Here is a 21,323-nt window from a genome sequence, read left to right on the forward strand (position 1 = left end):
GGACGGGGCCCAGGAGGCGCCCTGCTGGGCAGCGGCCGGGAGGCGCGGCGGGCCTTGCGTGCCGGAGGCCGGGAGACAAGGGGCCGCTGTTGTTGGCCCGGCCCGGCCCGGCAGCAGGCGCGACGCCGCGTCCCCCAGACGGCCGCCCCTTTCCCCTCCCCTTCCCGGCTGGCGGGGCGGAGGGAGGCCGAGGAGCGGCGCGGGGCTTCGCTGCGGAGCGCTCGGCTGCGTCCCGGGAGGAAGGCGCGCCGGACGGGCCGGGCCAGGCCCCCGTCCCCGTCCCCGTCCCCGTCGAGGCGCACCTGGACTGCCCCGCGGCGCCACGCAAGGGGCCCCGGCGCCTCTGCCCGGATGGCCTCGAAGGCGCGGCGCGGAGGCGGCGCACCGGGGACCGGAGGAGCCGCCCGGTGAGCCCCCAGGCCGGGCCGGCCGCCGTGGCCGCGCGCCTCTCCTGGGCCAGCATGGTAAAGGGCGCGCTCGGGCAGGGGTCCCGGGGGAGGGGGGGCGAAGTGCCTGGCCAGGGGCCCTCGCGTGGCCTTCGGGGAAGGGGCGAGCGGGCAGGCCGTCCGCCGGGGCTCCTCGCTGGGCGGCTTGCAGTGCGGGGGCCACATCCTTCCCAGGAGGTGTGAAAAGTGGGGCAGGAGCTTCGGCTCGCCAAGGTGCAGCATCAGCTGTGTGTAGGGGGCTGGACTAGATGACCCTAGTGGGTCCTTCCCACCCTAGGATTCTATGGTCAGCCAGCAGGCTGGCGTGCCCCCCCCCCCGCAATTGCTGAAGAGCCCCAAGACCATTAAAAGTCGTTTGGAGTGGAAGAGCGGGCCACATCGCCTGCTCCAGGGGATGCTATTGAGGGCTCCAAGTTGGTTTCGGGTCCTTCTTGCTTGCATCCCTGGAAGCTGGATGAGCCCTTAAAGCAGGCATCTGACGAAGAGAGCTGTGGTTCTCGAAAGCTTATGCTACAGTAAAGTTGGTTAGTCTTAAAGGTGCTACTGGACTCTTTTCGATAAAGCAGGCAGAGACTGCTGCGGCGTGTGGAAAATTTGCCCCTTCCCTCTCCCAGGTCAGGCTCCTTTCTCCAAACAATTGTGGTCTCTAAAAAGACAGGAAGCGGAGTGGTGAGTTGTGTAACTTTTAATTTGGGGAGATGTGGCCAAAGTTTGCTGGTAATCACTAGGTACCGCTGCAAGGAAAAGGGGCCCCTGTTGAGACCCCTCCTGGACGTCCCTGCTTTGTTGAAAGCGCCCCGTGCCTCTCAGCCGCTTTAGCAGATGCCGGGGGCTCAAAGGGAGGGGGGATGCAAAGCAGGTTAAATGTTGATTTGCCAGTGGAAGGCAGAATACTAAGCAAAGTTTGAGATTCCACAGAATTCTTCATCAGAGAGAATGGAAAGATAGCACATTTTCAAGTGTAAGGACAGCAAGTGTAGAAGTAAACAATGAAAACATGTGCATGGTCGTTTTTCGCAAAAGTCATTTGGGAAGTTTTGAGGATCCTGTCATGACCAAAGTATGAAGTCCTTTGGGAACGATGTCAGTCCAAGAAAATGACAGAACTCCAAGAGGAATCTTTAGGCTGCACTAATGTGACATTTAGACGCAATATAGTCATGGCTAAGCTTTCATTCCTATGTACCATTTGTGAGGCTATTGTACTTTGGTCACATCATTAGAAGACAAAATTCTCCGGAAAAGTCAATAATGCTAGGAAAAGTGGAAGGCAGTAGGAAAAGAGGAAGACCGAAAACGAGATGGCTTGATTTCAATAAAAGAAGCCATATCCTCCAGTTTGCAGGATCGGAACAAATCTGTTAACGATAGGACGTTTCGGAGGTTTTTCATTCATAAGGTCGTCATAGGTTGGAGGTGACTTAACGGCACATAACGCACACACCATTTATGAACTTCTGTAGATCTTCCCTGATGAAGAGTCCTGTGAAACCCAGAAACTTGCAGATTCTTGTGCCAACAATGCTTGGGCCGGAGTTCTCTTAGTCTGTGTGGACATATTTTATTGAGTTCTTTCTCGGGTTTGTGTTACACTTTTCCTTCTTAGCGTTTTGCACAGCTCCAATTGCCTGGCATGGGAGGGGGCTGGAGGCTTGTTTGTTTTTTTAGGTCCAAGAGTGCTCTCCCGAGGCATAACTCTGTGTGTCTGGGACCAGCAGAGCTGTGGCATGCCAGCGCTCCTATTCGCAGCTTGCAAGCAGGTTTCCTCCTGCCTGAAGGAAGGACTCCCTTTCCCATGAAGAGACATCAGCCGAGGGAACACAAGTTTGGCACCAAACGGGCAATTGAGGGATGCCGAGATCACGAGAAGCTGTTTGGGAAGGGAGCGTGTGGGACCGAAAACCACTGAGGTTGAAACAACCGCCTGGCGCTGCCTCTTTCCAGCTACAGAGAATTAGGTCCAGAAAAGAGAGGCCCTCCCCAGCCCATTCCCCCTCCTTTCCTGCTGGGGCAAACCCACCCAAAGCCCCCTCCCTCTAGACCGACAGCTCAATTTGAGCAAAAGGTGCCCTCGGGCTTCCCTGGCGTCTCTCTGAGCGATTGTCTTTAGGGACTCTGGCTGCACTTGCCAGGCAGAGCGCCACACGGGGGAAGAGCAGGAGGGACATCCCAAAGGTGCAGGGCTTGTTATTCGAGGAGGGCAGGGAGGTCCAAGCGCTTCCAGTTGGCTCCCAGGCCTCGTTGCCCGTGTGCAGAGACTGGTGCTCCTGGAAAGCAAAGCTGATGGTAAACGATGCAGAGGGGGTGCCAGTCAGCTGAGTCTGGGGGCAGCCAGGAAATCGGGCAGCCTCGGAAGTCAGCTCTGCGAGAAAGAGGACGGGGACAGCATGGAGAAACAGACCACGGGATCCCTTTTGTTTTCCTTGCACGAATCCTTGAGACTGAAAGATACACATCTGCAGAGATTCAAGCAGCCAGCTTCTTTCCAGAAATCTTTGGCAGAATCCTCCAGAAAGGATGAGGAGTCACGAAAGGAGGCAAATCTGTTTAAAGTGCTTGGCCCTGGGAGAAGACACCCACCCTCTCACATGCCACAAAACCTGTAACAGGAGCACCTCAGGCCCTGGATTCTCACCGCCTGCAGCTGCGAAGGAGAGCATTTCTTGTACTGCATTTACCTATTACCTGTTGCAGCTGGACTAGGAGCCGCCTAAAGTTTTGTTTGCTGCAGTCATGCATTAGAGATCTGGAGTGTTGGAGTTTGCATGCACTCCCTGCCAATGTGCAACACACCTATGCAAGCTCCTCCATTGCTGTGTGCAGAAGTGCAGAGGCTGGGAAGAGAGGAGCTCGAAAGCAGACCCAGACACTAGAGCCGAAAAGCTGAAGGGGCAGCGGTCTGAAGATTAGGGGAGGGGATGAAAATGCAAGGCGTAGAGGGCAAGGGCAAGGTGCCCTGCGAACGAGGCCGTCTATCATTGCCTCCTCTTCCGTCATGAACCAGAAAGCAGCCTGGGGAAGCAGAATGTGATACGTGATCTGTCCCAGGCATTCTCCTACCATTGTAGCCCCGTGGTAAATTATCTGGCTGCTGCTGAGAAAGTCCCGGGTAATCTCTGGCTCCTTAATGGTGTACAGGCAAACTGGAATAACTATGTGGCTGTTCCTCTCATGTTTTTTTTGTAAAGGTCTGGGATCTGGGGCTGCTCTTCTCCCCCTTTCCAGTGCATCAGAAAATGATGGCTGTGCTCTGATGAGAAAGGAAAGTGCGCTGAGCCTTTGGGGACCCCACCCCCCACCCCAAGAGGGCCCGTGTTTGGTTGGGAAGAGGGAGTTGGCTTTGAACGTCTTTTGAATGTTGGTTTTCACTTTGAATAGTAGTTCCCACGCTCGCTTGTGGGACAATTGAGACTTGCTTAAATGAGTGGGAAAAGAGTCGTGGATTTCAACAGACTGCAGTCGCATGGCCAGCAATTAGTCTTTATTTAAACTTGCATAGCGCATTACAAATAACACACCAGGACCAAACTGAAGTCTTCAGTTGCCAACAGCGACTGAAACTAGTTCCAAGGCAGAAAAAATGTTTCAAGTTTCCTCAGTTTAAGTTCAAAAAGAGTCCAGTAGCACCTTTAAGACTAACCAACTTTATTGTAGCATAAGCTTTCGAGAGCCACAGCTCTCTTCATCAGATGCATCTGACGAAGAGAGCTGTGGCTCTCAAAAACTTAAGCTGCAATAAAGTTGGTTAGTCTTTAAAGGTGCTACTGGACTCTTTTTGATTTTGCTACTACAGACTAACACGGCTAACTCCTCTGAATCAGTTTAAGTCGACTTCCCAGATTGTCCCTCCTGCCACAAATTTCTCCACTCCAGTGCAGCAACTGGGATTCCTCTTTGACTTCCAGATGAATTGAGGACTCGGTCACAATTTAAGCACAATTTCCAGCACTGACATGGCTCTTGTTTTGTGAAAAGCTCCTGTGCTTTGTGGGAGACGAGCTCAGCTAAGAGGCCTTTGGCCACCGTCTTTTCAGGCAGCCGCCTTCCCCTCCTGGCTCCCGATCGCTCTCGCACTTTTATCCTCCAGCTCCCTTGCTCAAAGCTGTGCTTGGGAAGAAGTTCTGGAGTTTAAGCAGTTGGAGGGGGGTGCACGAGCGTGGGCAGCAGAATGCAGTAAAAAGGGCAGAGACTGTGCCAAGAAGCAAGGGTGGGGGTCCGGGAACGAGAGCGCGGCTCCTCTGGAGGGCAGGGGGGTCCTTTGGGCCCAGGTTGAGGCTGAGTGAGGGTTTGGCTGGATTGCCCCAGACTGGATGTTGGAGGTGCTGCTCAGAGCTCTCTTGGCAAAGCGGAGAACTCTGTTTTCATTCAGGCTTTCATCTGAATGAAAACAGAAGATTGCCAGAGGTCTTTCGGTATACTCAGCAATGATGAGCTCATGCTGGAATCCGACAAGAGTTTTTCAGAGACGCGGAGGCTGTGTTTGAGGAGCAGATGCGCTTTTCGTTTGTCCTGCCGTCACCTCTAGTAGAAAACGTTTGGCTGGTTTTTGAAGAGCTGCAAAATCCCGCAAAGCTGTTTGACCAGGAGGGATCGCGTTTCTCAGTGAAAATAGGAATAGGAGAGCGTCCTCACTCTCGGGATCTCTGCCTGAGCATCTCCTGGTCACATCCAATCTCCAACTTTTCTTCTGAGAATTTCACAGTTTTCCCCGCCTCTGTTTGATCCTCTCAACAACAACCCTGTGAGGTAGATAAGGCTGAGGGAAGGTGACTGGGCCAAGGTCACTCAAGAGTGGTCTTCATAGATGAGTGGGATTTGAACCCAGGATTCCCCAACACTAATCCTTACACCACATTGGATGTTCTCCTGTATTATCTACTCTTTGGTAACCAGTCCCTCCGATTTCATATCTCCTTGAATTTTAATCAGGCTGTCTGTAGCAGTAGAAAAGAGCAAGAGTCTAGTAGCACCTATAAGACTAACAAAATTTGTGGTAGGGTGTGAGCTTTTGGGAGTCACAGATCAGTTCTTCAGTAGCTCATTTCTTCACAGCTGTGAGCTCACAGCTCACTTCTTCAGTCTTTTGGGAGTCACAGCTCACTTCTTCAGTAGCTCACTTCTTCACAGCTGTGAGCTCACAGCTCACTTCTTCAGTCTACTGAAGAAGTGAGCTGTGACTTCAGTCTACTGTAGAAGTGAGCTGTGACTCCCGAAAGCTCACACCCTACCACAAATTTTGTTAGTCTTATAGGTGCTACTGGACTCTTGCTCTTTTCTACTGAAACACATTCAGCAACACTTATTGTCTGGACTAGCAATTATTTGAGGGAGAAGTGGAGGAAAAGCTCACACACACAAGGGGCACATATGCACATACTAACACTGCGGTAAAAAGTCCCTCCGCACAGTTAAAAGAGGTCATTTACCAAGGATGTGTACCAGGAAGCCGGAATGCCCTTACAAATGTAATAAGGTTGGTGTGTCTGCCATGGGCTGATCCTGCACACATCACAAGCAAAGGTGCTGCTCGTCACACCGATTTCTGCTGTCTGATAAACACTCGTATCTTTCCAGCCTCAGTGTTCTTGAGGGCCAGATTTGGAAGCCGGAAGAGCCTAGATGCAAAGCACTTCAGGGCCCCCCTGTGTGGTTGGCTGTGCCTAAGAAGCAGCTTGGCTCAGCCCCAGCTAGTGGCCACAGCGCTGGCCGTTGGCTCACGAGTTGCCTCCTCCAGTGCTGCTGCGGCCCTCTAGATCATCCGAAAATTTCCTAGCCAGACCCAGCCTGCCCCAGTGCTGCTAACCTCAGATCACAATCCCTGACTGCCCAAGCTAGCAAGTGCCAAGTATTTCAGCCTCAGGCTTCCTGCCAGATATCTTGAATTTTCCATGGTTCACCCAGTACCCTGCATGAAGGAAGCAATGAGAGGGAAGCCGTAATGCGCTGTCCGTTCTGAGGTGGCTTTGCACTGCCCTTGTATGGTGCCCTTACCAATTTCCAAGGCCAGTCCTAACAACAACAACAACAACAACAACGGTTGTTGTGGGTTTTCCGGGCTGTATTGCTGTGGTCTTGGCATTGTAGTTCCTGACGTTTCACCAGCAGCTGTGGCTGGCATCTTCAGAGGTGTAGCACCAAAAGACAGAGATCTCTCAGTGTCACAGTGTTGACTGTGACACTGAGAGATCTCTGTCTTTTGGTGCTACACCACAGAGGATGCCAGCCACAGCTGCTGGCGAAATGTCAGGAACTACAATGCCAAGACCACGGCAATACAGCCCGGAAAACCCACAACAACCGTTGTTCTCCGGCCGTGAAAGCCTTCGACAATACAACAACAACAACATTTGATTTATATACCGCCCTTCAGGACAGCTTAATGCCCACTCAGAGCAGTTTACAAAGTGTGTTGTTATTATTCTCACGACAATCACCGTGTAAGGTGGGTGGGGCTGAGAGAGCTCTGAGAGAGCTGTGACTGGCCCAAGGTCACCCAGCTGGCTTCAAGCGAAGGAGTGGGGAATCAAACCTGGCTCTCCAGATTAGAGTCCTGCCTCTCTTAACCACTACACCAAACTGGCTCTCCTACTGGTGACCCTGTTAGCTGATGGGCCTTTTTAGGTGCCTGCTGGGTGCTTGGTGGCCAGGGCAAAAGAGAAGCCAGGCTGGGCATCCTTAGAGAGTTGGCTTAAGGTAGGGCTTTCAGCCTATGTTGGCAAGAGCCCAAGCCCCAAATCTGGTGAGTGGTAGCAGATGCATGCCCTCGGTGGGGATGTAGCATAGCTGCCTTGAACAGCTTCTCCAGAGAGGCAGCACATATATTTTCTAAAAACATAAGTGCAGAACTTCTCTTGTGGTTACCACGTACTCAGGTGGGGATATGGAGAAGCCGTCACCCTGGGAAGAAAGCTTTGATCTCTTGGTCTTCCTGGGGGCTGTTGATTATCTTACAGTGTAACCCTTGAAAGTGGAAACTGGCAGTTCTCGTCCAGAGAACCCTTGACCGCTCTGTCACTTCCTTCACGAGGAGGTCAGTGAGCAGACCTCCCCAAGAGGCACGCGCTTTCACCCACATTTGTGGCTGCAACTTTGCCGTCTCCAGCTCCACTCTGGATTTGCTGTCCTCCATGCAGGGCCTGACCGGTGTGGCTTTGGATGTATGAACTGAATCACAGCATCATAGAGGTGGTACCTCCAGGGTCATCTAGTCCAATCCCCTGCACAATGCAGGAAATTCACAACTACTTCCTCCCACACCCCCAGGGACCCCCCTCCTCCATGCCCTGAAGATGGCAGAATACCTCCAGGATCCCTGGTCAAACTGGCCTGGAGAAAATTGCTTCCGTACCCCAAAGTGGAGATCGGCCTTACCCAGGGCATGTAAGAAGGGCCACGAAAACTAAGCCCTGATGTAACCCTTCCTGCCCTCCCCCTCATGATCTGCCCAGGTTCACAGAATCAGCATCGCTGTCAGAGGGCCATCGAGCTTCTGCTTAAAAACCTCCAAAGAAGGAGAGCCCACCACCTCCCGAGGAAGCCTCTTCCACTGAGGAACTGCTCTACCTTTCAGGAAGTTCTTCCTAATGGTTAGCCGAAAACTCTTTTCATTTAATTTCAACCCCTTGGTTCTGGTCCGACCTTCTGGGGCAGCAGAAAACAACTCTGCGCCATCCTCTATATGGCAGCCCTTCAAGTACTTGAAGATGGTTATCATATCACCTCTCAGTCATGTCCTTTTCAGGCTTAACATACCAATTTCCTTCAACCTTTCCTCCTAGGACTTGGTCTCCAGACCCCTCACCATCTTCCTTGCCCTCCTCTGGACACGTTCCAGCTTGTCTATATCCTTCTTAAATTATGGTGCCCCAAACTGACGACAATACTCCAGGTGAGGTCCAACCAGAGCAGAGTAGAGCGATACCAGCCCTGAGAGGGGCTTCACACAGTCAGTTTGGGGAAGAGCCTTGCAATAGCTTCTCCTCAGCTGGGACAGCCAGAGACCTCAAGCCGTGAGTCTGAAATAGTTCCTGGCAAGAGACGTGGTCTGCTTCCCTGGGTCATGAGATGCCACAGCAGACGTGCTTGTGACTGTCTTTGCCACCTGTTTGAGGAATGGCGCGCCAGCCCACCCATCGATCTCAAGGACAGCTAAATACAGACGGTGACCTATTGCGTAACTTGCATCTGCTGTAGGTTAAAGTCAGCCAGGCTGGAGAGGAAGCTTTGTTGTTACCTTGGGAGAAGAGAAGAGTCAAGCTTCAGAGTAACACAGAACGAGCCAGTTCACAGAACCCGTTCGGAGGAGTCGTGGAAAAACCAGTCTTTCTTTCCATTTCTCTGTGTTAAAAAGTCCGACGCTAGCTCCCTGAATAAAATCACTTTCTGAAAAATGCACTGAGGGGTCCAGGCAGCAAAAAGCCTCGGGATTGCCGTCTGCCTTCAGAGTACGGTCTTAGAATCCCACGGTTAGATCATAGATTCCTCAGCGAGACACCACGTTTATTACTAGCACTCCTTTTCCCCCTTGCAACATATTCCCCACATTTGTGGCGCACTTGTCTCCTGTGGCAGATGGGCCAAGGGTGTGTGTGTGCACACGCGCACCGCTGTTATGTGCCATCAAGTGAATTGACAATCTCCAAAACATCCTATCATTAACAGCCTTCCTCAGGTCTTGCAAGTTGGAGACCGTGGCCTCCTTTATTAAGTTAAGACATCCCATTTTGGGTCTTCCTGTGTTCCTATCGCCCTCCACCTTTTCTAGCATTATTACCTTTTCCCACGAGTGTTGTTTTCTCATGACGTGACCAAAGTACAGTAGCCTCAATTTTGACAGTTTAGCTTTTATGGAGATTCAAACTTGATTTAATAAGAACTCACTTATTTGTCTTTTTGGTGGTCCATGAAATCCCATAAAACTCTTGTCCAATACCACGTTACAAATGCATCTTCTTCCTTAAAGACCAAACAGATTTCCAAGGTAGGAGCTTTCGAGAATCAAAGCTCTCTTCTTCAGATATATTTAGAAGTGAAACTATGTAGGGTTTTTATCTAGCCAGAAGGTGGGAGGGGTATTTAAAGAAAGGGTGTAAGGTATAATAATACAATTAGCTTGATAGGGCAGGGGTGTGAAAAGCAGAAAATTAGCATCTGTAGTGAGAGAAGAATCCAGTGGTGGGTTCATTGTTCTGAAGTCGCAAAAACCTTAAATGGTTCCGCTTCTAAATTTTTCTGAAGGGAGCTTTGACTCTTGGAAATTTACACCCTAAAAATCTTTCTGGTCTCTAAGGTGTCACTGGAAACAAATCCTGCTGTTCCACTGCAGACCAGCTAAAATTATCTTGGAAATCTAGTTGAACTTTATGGTGCTGTTGGGCTCGATTCTCGCTCTTCTACTGCAGACCAACACAGCTACTCATCTGAAACAATTTTTTTTTCCTTTCAGCATTCTTCATCGTCCAACTTTCACATCCATACACAGTCATGGGGAATGCCATAGTATGAATTATCTTGATCGTGGTCTCCAGTAACACCTCCTTACGCTTAAGGATCTTTTCTAGTTCCGTCATAAAATCATAGAATCGGAAGGGGTGTTACAGACCGTCTATTCCAACCCCCTGCCCAATGCAGAAGCAGCCTAAAGCATCCCCCTAAAGCATTCAATCTCCTTCTGATTTATTGATTGCAGTCTCCCTTTCAGTTGATGATTGAGATAAAGAATAGGGCAGGGGTACCTGAGCAGAATCGTTAGAACTCAGCAAAACCCCTGCAGTAAGATCATCTTACAGACCCACCTTCTCTGCTAGTCCCTTCAGAGTCCTTCCACATCCCTGGTTTTAGGAATGACAATTCCATCCAGCCTGCTGGATCAATGGATGTAAAGTGCCTTATACTTTCAGCTCATCCAGCTGTGGCCAGCTGCCGTATTCCAAGATTGCAGCCACAAGTAGGTCTCTTCTCACCCCTACTGCTGAGATGCTTTTATGCTCGAGCGTGAGCTTTTGGCATGCCAAGCATTTTGTTACCTGCAGAGGTATCCATGGTCCCGCTTTGAAGGGGACTTCCAGGTTGACATGACAGCACTGGATTAGCACACGTGTGACCCGTCATGCAGCTGCAGCCAATACAACTTCCTTTTGCAAGTTCCCCTTTGGATACGATGATCCTGGGTCATTAGCCCAATGGAATACTCATATCTGAAGTAGAGACCATTGTCTGATACCACCGTTAGAGGTCAGCCGCCTGGAATCAACCTAGGCTGTTGTTACTGCGTCTTAATCATGTATGCCAGTTTGGTGTAGTGGTTAAGAATGGCAGGACTCTAATCTGGAGCGCCAGGTTTGATTCCCCACTCCTCTTCTTGAAGCCAGCTGGGTGACCTTGGGTCAGTCACAGCTCTCTCAGAGCTCTCTCAGCTCCACCCACCTCACAGGGTGATTGTCATGAGGATAATAATAACACACTTTGTAAACTGCTCTGAGTGTGTGTTAAGTTGTCCTGAAGGGCGGTATATAAATCGAATGATGTTGTTGTTATGCAGGGCCTTTGGTCCTGGGTCCAGCCTATGGCACTTCTAGTTAAAGACTTGATCAAGTGAATGGCAAGTGAACAGGGAGGCATACACGTGAGTCTGTTCACTTGCCAGGCAAGTGTAATTCATCACTTGTAGCTTGGCTCTCAGGTAGCAGGCTGTGTAAGATCTGGGTGAGTTATTTCACTTAAAGAAGATAGTCATCATTAGGTTCGATGGCTTCTTCTTAGGTTCATACTGTAGGACACGTGAAAAGGAGCTTGGGATAGCAATCTCAAGCTGAACATGAGTTGGCTTTCTGACGCAACTGCAAAAAAGGATAATGCAATTTTAGGCTACGTTAATAAAAAGTATCCAGGTGATGAGAAGTAATCGATCCAATCTACTTCTTGCGAGTTCAACCTCACCTGGAATCTTGGGTGCAGTTCTGCATGCTCTATACTTCCAGAATGATGTAGACAGATTGGAGCAGGCTGAAAGCCGATAGCTGGGAAGCTGGAAAATGAATTCTGTGAGGAAAGGTTGAAGGAACTGGGCGTGTTGAGTTTGTAGAAGAGAAGGCCGAGGGAATATGTAATTGTGGTGCTGCGTGGAAGAGGTCAGGGACTTCCCCCAGAGAGCGGCACTCCTCGTAACTGGCTTAAGGAGGGCAGATTTCATTTGAACGATGGGAGGAACTTCGTAATGGTGAGAGTTGGTTTCAAGGAACAAATAATCAAAAGTTCAGATGGGCTGTCCCTTGCTGGCTGTCTTCAAGCAGAGGTGGGGCAGCTAGCTTTGCCTTTCCTAGAGGAGGTCGGATTCGATGCCCTTCCAGCTCTAGGACTCTGTGTGTAGTTTCCAGAGGGCAGGTCTGAGAAGATGGGGTCCGCTGCTGTAGGGTTTCCAGTCCTTAGACGCCATCTCACAGCTGTCTCTTCTCTCCAACAGGACCCGCAATCCCTCGACGCTGCCGTGCAGAACACACTTTCAGTGCTCTACCCACCCTTCGACATCACAGCCCCCACAGTCCTCAGCCAGCTTTTCCGGGTCCTGGAGGCCAAATACCACGGGGATGGGCTCTGCTGCCTCCTTGACTTCCTCATCCCGTCCAAGCGCCTTCTGGAGCACGTGCGGCAAGCAGCCTGCGTGAGTGCAGCGGAGGGTCAGAACAGAAATGAGCTTTTGCCTTTTGTGTGGTGGTATGAGGCTCTCACAATTCACAAAAAGAGGGCCCAGTCCTTTAAGAACTCCTCCTATGTGGCCCACTAAAAGGAAGGGTATTGAACGCCAGGCTCTTTGAACTTGGAATGAATTGCTTAGATTACTCTGATTTTTTCATATGCTGATCTTAATGGCAGTTTGCATGAATTCGTGGGACATTTGTGGTCGGAGTGCTGGGGCCTTTGTACATTTATGCAATTCTGAAAAGGTATTGGGCTGTTGCAGAAACTGGTGGGGGGCCTTGACGTGGGCGGGTCACAGAACCCCTTTCTTGAGCAGCCCCCTCAGCCCCCTTTCTGCTTGCTTTCCTCCAAACCCGCTTTATTTATTTATTTATTAAATTTATAGTCCGCTCTCCCTGCAAGCGGGCTCAGAGTGGATCACATCAGTTTAAAAGATATCAAATAAAACAGATTAAACGTAGCATAAAAACAGATACAATTTACAGATTCCTTTTATACAGCCCCTCTGGTTCTGCAGGCGGGGGGCGTTGACAATCAACAGATGAAATCAACCACAACCAGGGACGGGATATTGCCCCCCCCCTTCCCAATAGGAGGCTGCAACCACCAAAGGCCTGGCAGAACATCTCTGCCTTGCAGACCCGACGGAATGATAATAAATCCCGGCGGGGCCCAAATTGTCACAGAGAGTTCCACCAGGCAGGGACCAGGGCCAAAAAGGGACCGAAAGATACCCTGAGTTTCCCTTAAAAATGGTGGGCCTAAAATAAATGCTATTAAAAATATTAATCAAAAGTATCATTTACAATGTTTTTATTAAATTATTTAAATTAAATGATTAAATTAAATTATTAAAAATGTACATGATTAACTGTGTAGTTACCTAGGTTACAATGTTAGTAAGTATCACTGGGTGGGTGTGGATTTTTTAAACCGCTGGCACCTCCTCTGTTTATTCTGGGAGTTATTAGTCCAGAGAATTAGAGAGCTGTTACTCCTGATGAAGCCAGAGGTGTTCCTCCTCCTCCTCTTTAGTTTCCTTCAACTGCTTATTCTTTCTCAGTCTGAGATGTACAAAACCCCAGCAGAGTTTCTTAAAGTTTTATTAAAAGACTAGCAACAAAGCCCGTTGTGGAAAAAATACAGTGGGCTCTATATAAGGGCGGGTGGGCTGGGCTGGCCATTGCTGCCTCTCCCATGCCCCGATCATGGCGGAGGGAGGGCAGGGTCCTAACCAGGGGAGGGGAGGGCAGCCAGGCCAGGCATTGCCACCTCCACCCGCTGGCTCTGCCTGATGGGGCTGGGAAGCGCGGCGAAAGCCCGCCGGGTCTTCCTGCCGCCTGCAGCTGCGCAAGAATAAAAGGTGAGTCGTTGCCAATACGGCTCACCTTTTATTTAGTAGGATTAGATTCAGCTGCTAATAATGCTTATGAAAAGAAAGACATCCCAAATGGGAGGTTCAGATGCATTTGACAAAGAGAGCTGTGGTTCTCGAAAGCTTACGCTACAATAAAGTTGGTTAGTCTTAAAGGTGCGACTGGACTCTTTACTATTTTGCAACTACACATTATCACGCCTAACGCCTCTGGATCTGGCACCACAAAGGGACAGCGAATCAGCAGTATAACAGCATCTCCCCCTTTCTCTTTCCATCAGGCTCCTTACACCAGCCGTGTTTTCCTCCACGAAGGCTGGCCATTGTGCCTCCGCGAGAAAGTGGTCGTCCACCTTGGCCCACTCAACCCCCTCTTGCTGCGCCCGGGTGACTTCTACCTTCAAGCAGAGCCCTGTGGAGAGCAGTCAGCTTGCCTTGCGGTGAAGTGTCTCTCCAGGGACCTCACCACCGAGCAGAAGATCCCCATCTCTGAAGCTGCCTGCTCATTGCTGTTTACTCAAGAGTGGCTGGAGGAGGTCAACCGAGACCTCAGCGGGCCAGAGCTGCACAGTTGCCTCGTGGCCACCAGCAACGGGATCGTTCCTGTGCCGTGGAGTAAAATTGCCACACCAGAATTTGTCAGACTATCCCAGGCTGATGATTTGGTGGTCCCGGACTTGCCAGCCTCCCCTGAGCATTACTGTGAGTCTCCGAGGCAGACCAGTTGCATTTCTGGGGACGGGAGAGCTGCTCAAAGCAAGTACCCAGGCCTCGTTAAGGTGGAGCAAGGACCTTGGAAGACATCCACTTTGTTTGTTGTGCCGAGTTTGTGCGATATCATTAGTGACAACCTGGAAGGGGAGTATGTCAACCTCCTGGGTTTCTCTGAAGAAAAGAGTCCGGACATTTCTTCTCCGGCCAAGACAGCAGCTTCAGCTGGTCAACAGTCTAGAAGAGACGAAGCAGCAACTGAAGAAAGCTGGACTTGTGGGGAGGGGCAAAGCTCGGAGGAAGGGCCCTGCACCCCTTGCTTGAGGAGGAAACTGAGCCAAGAAGACCCTCAAACCCACGAGACGAGATGTCGGTATCGCGAGTCATACGTGGCAGCCCTGCAAAATCCTGTCTGCTTCAGCTCAGGATTGATGGAAGCCATACTGGAGGAGATAGACACGTCCCAATCGGCCTTCCTCTCCGAAAGCACAAGTGCTCAGCTTCCAGAGGGGTCAGATGAGGCCGCTCCCAGGATCCTCTCGGACTGTCCAAACAAGGACGGCAGAGCCGAACAGGTGGCCAGGCCAGGGCATGCAAAACTTCTGAAGCCACCCACCGAGCCTTTGTCTGCCGGTAATAAATTCTCTTTCTTGAAAGGCCACCGCCAACTGGTCTCTTCGGCGGGTGGCCTGTCCGTGGCAGAAAAAGCCAGCAAGGGACAGGAAGGGCCTCGGAAAAGGGCGCCCATCGCTTGCTCTCCCAGAACGTCCAGAGCTAAACAGACAGCCGGGAAAGGTAATTGCGAAGGAATCAATAAAACTCACACTGAGCTGGCAAGTCAGCAGTTCAGAGATGTTGCTTCTGCGGTGAACTCACGCAGAGACGTCTAGCCAGTCTGTCTCAGCCCCCTCCCCCCCGCCCCTGCAATGCGGGGGTCCTGGTACGAGCCACCCTAAGGGGCTTCTAAAATTGCTGAGCTAATGTACATGAAGTTATTTGAACACGCAAAAGTGCTACATCATGCCATCGTGACTACAACCAGAGACTGCCAGGAAGAGAACTGGGATGTTGGGGGCAGGGGTGGATTGGCAGTTTTAAAAAAATCCATTATTATTTTTACACAGATTTTGGTTCCAAATGGCCCTTCTGGGACTGGCACACCCTGGGAACAGGAGCTTGGGGCTGGGGCTGCTTGTTTGTGTCCTTTGGTGTTTTGCAAGCCCTTTGCTTGTTTTGCAGGTTCCTGCTAAGTGGCCGTTCCTGATTTCTGGCAGAGGGTCAGTCTAGATGGCCTTTTGGTACATTCCATCTATTCAGTTCCCTAACTGACAAGGTTTCTTTCTGCTCAGGTTCCAGTCAAGTTGATGTTGTGCCTTCGGAACTCCTCGCACCCAGGACCCTGGAAGGTGCCGTGGTGGGCTCTTCCTCCGCAGATACGGTTCTTCCAAGATCCAGTTCCCAGGAATGCGTCCAGTGGGAGACTTTCAGTTCTGAGCTTTTATCTTCTGGGATAGCATGTCTGCCAGGTATTATAAACCGAAATGTGCACAGGTGTAACACACTGGGAATATCTCCTGCTCAAGCCACAGTACCATTAATATCAATGGAGATTGCACAGGAGAACTTCTGGGAGGATTGTAGAATAAAAAAATGTGTTGCTGTTTAAAGCACCACTAAACTCTGGTTTTTATTTTCCCAGTTAATGTGATACAGTGGTCAGAGTATCAGACTAGAATCTAGGAGATCCAAGTTTGAATCTGCACTCCACCAAGGAAGCATGCTGGGTGATCTTGAGCCCGTCATATAATAATAATGATAACAACAACAACATTCGATTTATATACCGCCCTTCAGGACAACTTAATGCCCACTCAGAGCAGTTTACAATGTCATTATTGTCCCCACAACAAAACACCCTCTGAGGTGGGTGGGGCTGAGAGAGCTCTGAAAGAGCCATGACTGGCCCAAGGTCACCCAGCTGGCTTCAAGTGGAGGCGTGGGGAATCAAACCCGGCTCTCCAGATTAGAGCCCCACGCTCTTAACCACTACACCAAACTGGCTCTCAGCCTAACCTACCTCACAGGGGTGTTGTGAAGATAAATGCAGGAGAGGAGAATGTGATAAGCCACTTTGGGTTTCCAGTGGGGAGAAAGTGAGATACAAATGAAATAAATAAGCAAACAAGTGATGAAGTAGAATGATAGATGCAGTTAGGTCGAGAGGATGTTAACAAACAAAATAGTAAAGAGTCCCGTAGCTCCTTTAAGACTAACCCACTTTACTGTAGCATAAGCTTTCGAGAACTACAGCTCTCTTTGTCAGATGCTGATGAAGAGAGCTGTGGCTCTCAAAAGCTTATGCTACAATAAAGTAGGTTAGTCTTAAAGGTGCTACTGGACTCTTTGCTATTTTGCAACTACAGACTAACACAGCTAACTCCTCTGGATCAACAAACAGAATGCAAATATTGAATTTCAGCAAGTTAATATTTCTGGTTGCCTCGATTTTCCTTTGGGTTTCAGGGAGCACAGATAGACTTGGGAGACCCGTAATCCAGATCACCACCAGCGGCTCAGCATGGCAGGCCCCTTGCTGTTCGGCCCCAGAGGTGACAAATCTCCTCCTCTTCCTCTGCTCCCTTCCCAGGTAAGTGCTAAGTTTGAATGAGGCTCCCCCCCCCCGCCTCCAGCTAACTCTTCTTAATGCTTTTGCAAATGGTTGTATTTCATTTCCGCTCGATCATGTTCACTGCTCTCTTCTGCATCCCATTTCAAAACTTTTTGCTGCTTAATGATTTCCAACACGCTTTCTGGTTTCACAAAAGAAAAGAAGCAAGGTCGTGTGTCATTTCCTAGCACTATGCGACAGCAGTGTTTTTGCACTTGCTTTGGGTGGAGTGTTGTCCAAGATTTCCCCTTTGGTCTGTCCATTCCGTTCCATGGACATCTGTTAAAACCATTTGGGACAAATCTCCTGCGCTTTGCCTCATTCCTGGGAAAGGCAGAGATAGTTGAGGCTGTTCAGGGGTTTGGAGTTTAATGCTGTCAGCCCTTCTTTCCCCTTTTCTTTGGCATTGCCTAGCAGGATCCCTGGTGCCTGACAGAGGCTGGTGAAGCATCGCTGCTATCATGCTCAATCCAGACCTGACAGAAATACCAGTGAGTGGTTGGGTTTGCAGGGGGTGGGGGGGAGATGCCCATTCTGAACAGGATCACCCACCCTGTTAAGGAGCAGGCTGCCAGCATGCGAGTGCTTCTGGACTGAGCATTGCTTTTGCGCCTTCAGGTAATGGCTGTGGCCAGGAGCGCCTTCTTTCGCCTGGGGTTGGTTGAACCAGACACATCCCTTTCTGGCCATTTCTTTGACTCATGCGAGGGACCACTCTGACCCTTGGGAATGTGTTCACATTTTTAAAAGCTATCAGAAACAAGTGACCTCCAGGATCCCTAGCCAAACTGGCCCGGGGGAAACTGCTTCCTGGCCCCAAGGTGGCGATCGGCCTTTTTCTAGTTAACTGAAGCATGGAAACAAACCTGCTTGTTCCTCTCCAAATCTCCACTAGAAGGCAGCCATGGAAGGCAATTCCGCACCCTCCTCAGGGGCCTTTACCAAGTTCTGAACTCCTCTCAATCCCAAAGCTTTCCCTGCTCTTCCCTGAGTTTGCTGCTGCAACCTGTGAGTAAATCCTGCTGTTTCCTCCAAGACCGTTTGGCAGCATCTTGTTCCTTCCCACAGGAAACGGGGACAGGATGCAGGGCTGACGGTTGTCATTGATGCCAGAAAAGAGCCCTTCTCCCCAATCCTTTCTGCTTCACTGGACTCGGTCCAGGTAAGCCCAGTTGGGTGAGAGGAACAGGGCAGCCTGCGTGGAGCGTGGGGGCTGTTCATTCTGCAGAGCTTTCTCGCCTCCCAGTCGCAAACTCTGAAAACTGCCTTTTCATTGTTTCTTCTGAATGATGTGCGGTAAAAGATGTACAGGCAGGTGTTCTTCCGCAGAAAAATGCCCCTGAAGGTCCTCTGTGGCTGTGTTTCTCCTTCCTCATGTTTCTCATGATAACTTGAGGGTGAGAGCAGGGGAGCCAGGTCCTCTGGTACCCAACCTGGGGGACAGGAGGGCTGTGGAGGGGAACTTGAATTTCTTCAAATCAGCCCCATGCAGGGCCTTCCCTTCCTTACCGCGCCAGGAATGATGCCATTCCCAGTGTGACAGGGAAGTGCTCTGGAGCACACTGCAGAGTGCACGGGCGCTCCTGGGCCCATTCTTGCACTCCCCCCTCTGCCAGCCAGACGAATGGTGGCGGGGGGTGGGTGGGCAGAGGATCCCCCACTCCGGAGGACTGGCAATCCTACTTCCATGTGACTTGTATGTGGATGCATGGAAAATGCCACGTACAGTGAGGGTAGGGTTGCCAGGTCCCTATACCGTCCTGGTGGAAGGAGGGGCCCTGGCATTTACCGGGGGGGCGGGGACGGGCTGTGCTCCTGGCAAGGCGTGATGATGTCACTTGAGGAAGTGACATCACTGCACCTCGCTGGGAGCAAACCCGCGGCGTGCTTTCCCAGGTTGCTTTCCAGCGGCAAGCAGTTGCCAGGCGGTTTGCCACCTCCTGCTGGTCGCCAGCAATCAGTGGGCAACGTGGCAAACCCCTGAGAGGTCGCCCGCCACCGGCAGGCAACTGCAAACCCTAAGTTAAGTTTGTAGTCATTCCTTCTCTCCAGGTAATATTGGGAAATGTAGATCCATGAGGCACCTGCTAAGAATTTGTAGTCTCCGTGAGGAATGAAAACAGCGAACAAATAAACAAATGCTTTTCTCCCACACTCACAGGCTGACACAGTGCTCAGCGAATGTACCAGACTAGAGATCCCAGGATTAATCCAATGTCAGCTTGTAGCGTAGGCATGCCTTGTGCCTAGCTTTTGGCAGATCTCCAGGCAAAAGGATTTCTGTTGCTTTGGCACTCTACATGCTGTCTGTCCATCTACCCATCTACCATCCGTCCGTCCGTCCATCCACTGGTTGCCAGCCCCCCCCCCCTGATAACTGGCAGCTAACGAGGAGCAGGGGGGTTGGGGAGGTGGGCACTTACCTGTACATACATGCGCACCTGCTGATGCAGGCCCATGACATCACTTCTGGTGTGAACCAGAAGTGACGGATTGCACCAGGGCCGATTCTGTCACACTCAGCCCAGAACGTAACGAACAGGTAATTACCTGCAGCCCCACCCTTCCCTCCCTGCTGGTGGGTAGGGGGAACATGGCAGCATTGTTCAAAGCAGCGCAAGGATTGGCACCTAGGATTCCGAGAATGTCCCAGTTCAACACTTGACTATCAAGCTAAATTGGATTTTTCTGATAGAGTAACTGAGCATGCTCTGAACAGATCTAGAACTGGACATTGCAGAGGACTTCAGGAAGGACTTTGTCTCAAAGGTAGGCAGGGCCTCATGCGGACAAGGGGTTCCTTAGCTGAAACCTCCCCTTGCCATGCCCCCTGCCCCATTTGTTAGCACCAAGGTCAGAGACAGCAGAGAAAGGGTCAGCAATTAGAAATGCTGACCCTTTACCCCCCTCTCCCTTGCAGAAGGCCTCGCCTGGCTCCATCCGTGCTGTACTGATATTGGCAGAGAAGGAGACGGCGCCCCATCTGGACAAGTTCCCTGGCCTACAGGCGAGTCTTTCAAGTAAACTCCCCCCTCTTCCGCGTCCTGTGCTTCCCTCTTTATCGCTTGATATTCCAGGCTGAGCGTTCTGTTTTCGTAGCAGTTTGGAAGGGGCAGCGTTCTCTTTCCCTCACGCCATTCCTTCTGGCGCACTCGCCAGTTTGTAGTGACTGGAAATTCAATAGGTTTCACCAACCCCTGCACTCTTGTGTTTGCTGTTCTTGCAGATGGCATGGGAGGGAACGGGCTGCCCTTCACCCTGCAGCCCCCCAGCAAGTCCCCCACATTTTGAAAAGTAAAAGTCCAAGCTGTAAAATGGCACTGCCTCCCCGTGGCAGACTCAGAGGCGGAGTTTGACCCTCAGACGCATTTCTGCATTCCTGCCCCTTTCGGAGGAGCACACCATTCAGTGCTGCATTTGACCTACTCTTGCCCCAAGTCCTTAAGGATCTCCACCTGTCTGTCCTCAGCTTCCTCAAACATCTGCATGGCTCAGCCCCACGGGGGACATATTCCAGGCCTCTTTAAGGCCAGTCCTTAATGAACGAGGCACAGGAGAGACAGTTTGTTTCCTCGCTGAGAATGCAAGCGTCTTCTCAACGGACCCTTCCTTCCAGCCCCCCCCCCCTGACTGTCTTGTTGTGTCCTCCCTGCAGGTGGAGCTGCTGAGCTCTCTCAAGGCCCTGAGCCGCCATGTGGATAGCAGTCAGCTGACCCGGGCCTTGGAGGGCACGTTCCCGTATTGCCACAGCGAGTGGGCTCAGTATTTCCAGGTGCCTGTCGCCGTGGCCCTTTGGCCTTTCCTCTCTCTTTTTTTTGCATTGCATTGCACCAAATCGACTGTCGACCATCCTTGATTTGCATCTCCGGGCAATAATAAGAGCTGCCGCGGGCTTCTTTCTAAAACTGTTTTGGATCCCAGATCCCTCCCCATGCTCAAGGGTGAGCAGTAAGGGGACACGGTCCAGGTTCGTCCCTCCACCAGCGCTAGTGACCTGGGGGCGGCATTCTGTGCCAGCAACTCAGAGCTCTGCCAGCCGCTCCCGTTATCACTGTTAAGTAAAGTGGGTGCAGGGGGTGGCGCTGATCTTCTTCTCTTTCCCCCTGGTGTCTGGCCGGCATACAGGCCTGCCTCTTTCTCTTCCCCATATGCCTCTGCTTCTCTCCATTCACTAGCCCTGCCTATCTTCTTCTTGCCCTTGTTAGCTCATTTTACCTGACAGACTACCTGCCTTGTTTCCACCCTGCAGAAGATGCACCTCTTTACGTGTGACCTCCAGAAGGCGTCTGAGTTGCTGCAGACTACCACCCGGGAACTGGAGAAGAAAGACCTGCTGGGGAGTGTGCAGGTAGCAGCTGAAATGAACTTCAGTGGCCCAGAAATTGCTGGCCACCCTCGTCGGCCCTTGTGCAGACTGGTGCTCTGA

The 21,323-nt window shown here is 51.1% G+C and overlaps 1 protein-coding gene across 3 annotated transcripts in view; it reads left to right on the top strand.

Moving 5' to 3' along the window:
* The first annotated feature begins 282 nt into the window (after window positions 1-282).
* The window catches only part of KIAA1755 (KIAA1755 ortholog), a 36,230-nt gene continuing 15,189 nt past the window's right edge, over window positions 283-21,323 (top strand). For 2 of the 3 annotated variants that reach the window (XM_054979209.1, XM_054979208.1), the window contains exons 1-9: window positions 324-464; window positions 11,908-12,105; window positions 13,800-15,024; window positions 15,579-15,755; window positions 16,753-16,876; window positions 17,966-18,059; window positions 19,818-19,904; window positions 20,553-20,669; window positions 21,147-21,245. In XM_054979209.1, coding sequence (XP_054835184.1) covers window positions 462-464; window positions 11,908-12,105; window positions 13,800-15,024; window positions 15,579-15,755; window positions 16,753-16,876; window positions 17,966-18,059; window positions 19,818-19,904; window positions 20,553-20,669; window positions 21,147-21,245 — 2,124 coding nt within the window. In that variant the 5' untranslated portion in view covers window positions 324-461. Of the gene's footprint in view, window positions 465-11,907; window positions 12,106-13,799; window positions 15,025-15,578; window positions 15,756-16,752; window positions 16,877-17,965; window positions 18,060-19,817; window positions 19,905-20,552; window positions 20,670-21,146; window positions 21,246-21,323 lie in introns of all 3 variants that reach the window. The other variant, XM_054979210.1, reaches the window with a different exon arrangement.

Source organism: Eublepharis macularius, chromosome 5 (genome assembly GCF_028583425.1).
Source record: "Eublepharis macularius isolate TG4126 chromosome 5, MPM_Emac_v1.0, whole genome shotgun sequence".
In the NCBI taxonomy this organism is placed as follows: Eukaryota; Metazoa; Chordata; class Lepidosauria; order Squamata; family Eublepharidae; genus Eublepharis; species Eublepharis macularius.